At 32.4% G+C, this 5,153-nt stretch overlaps 1 protein-coding gene across 1 annotated transcript in view; it reads left to right on the forward strand.

Annotated features, from left to right (window-relative positions):
- Positions 1–2,743: 2,743 nt before the first annotated feature.
- Positions 2,744–5,153, forward strand: part of LOC108690395 (serine proteinase stubble) — a 14,222-nt gene continuing 11,812 nt past the window's right edge. The window contains exon 1 of the mRNA XM_018197657.1: positions 2,744–2,852. Coding sequence (XP_018053146.1) covers positions 2,744–2,852 — 109 coding nt within the window. The remainder of the gene's footprint in view (positions 2,853–5,153) is intronic.

Here is a 5,153-nt window from a genome sequence, read left to right on the forward strand (position 1 = left end):
AAAAATACAAGAGAGAGAGAGAGAGAGAGAGAGAGATACCTGAATTATTGATCCAGAATATAATTTCATGTACGATGAGCAATTGGTTCTGCCTTATCATTTATTCGTTAACAATTTTTACCACTTTGGAGATAGCAAGCACAGAATGTGAATATGCCGTTACAAAAAAAATCGTGTTTAATCATCAAATAATCATAATTAATGATATATAATATTTGTGTTTAGTTCTGCATCATAGAAGCATATTATACTTGGCTTGGTGCCTATATCATGTAATCCTATCGAACCATTTGTGTTACCATTAATTTGTTCTTTTTATCGTGAAAGATAAATGAGCTACATCCTTCAGGATAATGAGACGATGATCTATCAAGTGTTTTAATATCCTTCTGAAGTCGAGGGCATTAATACGTACTGAAATTATCGCCGTAATTATAAGAGATGTAAATGACACACTGGTCGAAAGTGGCTCGACTAAGCAGCATCCGGCCGAATTGAAACGAGTCGTCTACGAATTGCACCGCTGTTAAGACCTACGTTAAAGCGTAGACACGCGAGCATACTGACGTCTCGCTATAATTAAATGCTATTACATCATGTAATTACATCCAAACAGACAATCTTCTCTTCTTCACTCCGTTTGTTCTTCGTGCGAACCTTCCCAGATTAATCGTCACGCCGCGAATGTCACAGTCGCATTGTCTAAATTAATTACCTGTAAACGGATTTATTTTGTAAGTTTTGGGTGAATTATTAATTACGTTCGTGTAAGAGCAGATCATTGAGGGATTGGAATCTTGAGAAACTTTGTTTTTCTTACTATTTTGCGAAAAACTAATAATCAAAAAAGCACCAAAGAAATATAAAGCAATAATAATATGGCGAATGCATTGACATTATCCATATAAATTATAAATTATAATATGTGCAAAAAATATGCGCATAGGAGATTTTTATAAAATCTCGTTGTTTATTAAAAAAATAAATGTTAATTAAAATTTAATTACAATTAGATAGTATGTTTCTTAGAATTATTAAAAACAGAAAAAAATATATAAACCAAATATTATTTTAATATGAAGAATTATATTATTTAATTGTACAAAAGTATTCGTGTTTCTTTTAATTTGAATAATAATTTAACATTTTGTAATGTAACTATTGGACCTAATTGTAATTATAATTAGTACATTATATTCATTATTAATAAATTACTAATTAATGTTCATGTGTAGAGAATAAGAAATAAAATAAATTAAATATAAAATAAATTTCTTTAAAATATATTTTTTCTGTACTTGAATACTTTTAACATTCACGTATATATTAGTTGTAGTAAAAAGAAATCCATTATTTTTCCATTCAATTTCATGCAAAAATAATGGATTTCTTTTTACTACACCTAATATTTACAGAATCACTTTTCACTTCGAGATACATACACATATATACAGATTACATATATATATAGATTTGAAAAATAATGATAAATCTTTCGCATAGGGTAGAATGGTAATTAAACTAAGAAGAAAATCCCTTTATCATTTTACGATTTTAGCAATAGTTAATAAAATATTAATTGCTAAAGATTGTCGGAAATCGGTCTTTAATAATTCTTTACTCAAATACTATCAATTTTACAGAAAAATTGCAATAGACAAAAATTGTTTATTTTCTTCTCATAAAGTTTTGAGAATTTTTTCAGAAATTTTTCAGAATTTTTTAATACTGTACTCATATTGCTAAAATTAAGAAAATAGTCCTAAAAAGTTGATAAAAAATTCTGAAAAAATTCTTAGAGTTCTATGAAAAGAAAATAAATAATTTTTATCTCTCACAGTTTTTCTGTAAAGTTGACAGTATTTAAAAAATTATTGAAGACCAATTTTCGACAATTTTTAGCAATATTTTTAACATTAATATCTTATTAACTATTGCTAAAATTATAAAATGATACAGAATTTCTCTTCTCAGTTTAGTCCATTCTAACTGTGAAAAATTTATCATTATTTTCCAAACAACTTGTATATATTTCGATTTATAACGTCTTTCGCCGTTGTCTGATAACCTCTCGTACATGTGCTTGTGGTGCGCACACAGATCTACACAGAACATACATATGCATTTTCTTATTTTATGTACACATAAGAAAGCAGGCAAAACATACATGAGATATACGGTTCGGTTTGCAAAAACCTGTGATCTTGTCAAAATGTTTCTTCGATAATATTGTGTTTGAGAGTAAAGTAACGGGATTATTTCGAAAAAAATAACAGGAGAATCACAATGAGAGTGCATACCCTGCGCAATACTGATTTACACTGTTAAATCTATAGTGTTAAATTTAAATTAATAGTGTAAAATTAAATTACCTAACTATATAATGCCAAATATAATCATTGTTTTAGTATAAAATAGCGATTGATTAAATAGGAGCAGTGCTAGCAACTCACATTAAATTAAATTTGACATTATACATTTAATAGTGTAGAAAAATAAGGGAAAACAGTCGTCAGAGGGACATTGTCTAACAAAAACATAATAAACTCTTCTCATAATTTAAAATTTTTTACTTATTTTTGACTTCTTATTTTATTATATAAAATTATATTTCATAAGTATTGATTCTCGTCATCCGCAATCTACTGAACAACAATCGAATTCCAAAATAAAAATCTTAGAAGAAAAAAATTAGACTTTTCTAGAAAGTCAACTTAATTTCTTTTGATTTTCTGCATTTCAGATGTGTAACCGGCGAAAACAGGCCTGGTCCACTATTATCATCGGCAATGTGTTGATCTATACTATTGTTATCGCCAGCCCGATCTACGTTTCTCAATTTCAACCGGGAAGTAAGTACTTTAGTTCGCTCTATTATTCGCAGGAAGAGTATCAATAGTTTTCTTCTAGATAGCATCGATGCAGTTTGGAGAGTTTCTCTGCAGTAATACACGGTATTTAATGATCGTAATTCAATCAAATTGCCGTTACATCATCTTACGGAAATTGCGTGGTGCCTTCGGCATATCGACCTTCGATTATAAGTAATTTTAATTAGATATAATCGTGAACGTATATAATCGAATTAACCGACCAAAACTCACCGCATTCTTTCAAAATTATGCCTCTTATGATGATCATTTATTGCAGACAATATTAAAACATTGTTTAACGTTGCGGATCTCTTAATATCTTTGAGCTGTATTATATTTTTGAACGTCAAACTCAACGTAAACAATACAAACAGTATTTATCGATTTAAATTCGAAAAAATATTTCTTGTTTAAGAATTCCTTGTAATAATTCTTTATAATAAAAAGAAATTATTTTCTATCAACATTTCCCAGTTTTTCTACAATCAGCATTGCAAATTTATATTGCATATGCATATTTATAACGACGATCTAGTTGTGAAGAATGTTGATTTCTTACAGACTGACAACATATCTTTGCTCGTCCCGCTCTTTCACGCTCGTTGCATTTTCCTCTATGTCAGCTGAGTAACGGATCAGAACACAAATACCAGTAACCGGCACAGCGATGTCCGATCTACGCGTGTGCGTAAGCGTTCGCCCGTCTCTGTCGTGCAGCGGCATTGAACCTACCTTGAATTCACGTTCGAATGGAACGTGGGCGGACTGGTCAGTTTTCTGTAGAAGTGGGTCAATCACGGTCATCGAGCCGCGTGACTTACAGTGATTTTTCCGTTCCTGTCGTCCTCCGATTCGATTGATTTTCGTGTGATCATTTTCATTGAGGCAATGACATGACTATTCGCGAATCAATTACCTTTCATACACGGAAAGAAAAATTTCGTTGAAATATTGAAAAATTTAACTAGATACAAATCTAATTTTATTGGATAATCAAAATAATTATATAAAACGCTTTCAAACTGGTTGCTAAAATGTCAAAACTTTTTACGGCGTTGCTCATATTAAGTATTCTGCACGGTAAGACATTTTCAAATCATATAATATATGTACTTAAAAGTTTTAGATACTTCAGCAAACTGTTTATTCCATGCTATATTGTGTTCAATTAATATGCTCATGCACATACAATACGACATTTAATCTCTTCTCATATAAACCCAATTTTATGATGTCATTTCTATAGCTATAACAATCATATGATAATATGGTGACATGGATCTTTTCGATGACTTCTTTGCGATCACGCGAGACTTCTGTACGAAGTACCCGAGTAAACGTTTGTCACGATCAGATAAAGCACTTTCCTACAATGAACTATGCCGCGAGTGAAATTTTTCGCGTGGGCGTACACTTACGCACACACGCACACACGCTTACGCACTCCCGTATGATCTGGCACCGCTTGAAATTCCACCAGCTACATAAAGGCTTCGTCAACTTTCTTTCATGCTGATGACTAACTAACGTGTCACTTCCGCCAGCATATATTTTCTTCGCGAAAGGGTGACCGGACGTTCAAAACTTTTTGGACGAGTAAGCCTGACCAATTGACCCGGTAGCGCAAGCATTGGGACCGCAAACAATTTTACGGTTGATTTTCACTAGCCACGAAACGTCGATCCGACAAGCCGGCAAAAGAAAGTAAACAGTTACTGAAAAACTATGACGCTTTAACGACCTGTTCATGTAAGTTTAGAGTACACAAACTACATTAGTCTGTCTGTCGTATGTCACTGTCATTCTTGCTATTACTGATTTGGCATATTAAGCAACTTGTCTATTAAGATAAAACGCAAATCGGACGTTTAATTTCGTAGCGGACATCTCCAATTTCTATTTTATATCATAAAATCTCTCTATCTCTTTCCTTCATACTCTCGTCTAAACTTGGCGTAACGTTAATTCAACAACGTAAAGTCTCGCGTTCACCACGCTAAGTAATCTGTCACTTTCTTTGGTGTACACATAGAGTGTACCGGGAATACTGTTCATAGATTTTCCATATTTATATTGAGAACACGCCTGATCCATCCAAACATCTCGGGTCAAGCATGATCGTTTAATCATACCAAGTCGGAGCACCCTGGAATGTTTACGGCAATTTCGTTAGGCCAAAGACCTCAGAGAAAAAGAAAGAAAAAAAAGTGGTGGCAGAGGCAGAGAGAGAGAGAAAGAGAGAGAGAGAGAGAGAGAGAGAGAGAGAGAGAGAGAGAGAGA

Source organism: Atta colombica, unplaced genomic scaffold (genome assembly GCF_001594045.1).
Source record: "Atta colombica isolate Treedump-2 unplaced genomic scaffold, Acol1.0 scaffold32, whole genome shotgun sequence".
Taxonomy (NCBI): Eukaryota; Metazoa; Arthropoda; class Insecta; order Hymenoptera; family Formicidae; genus Atta; species Atta colombica.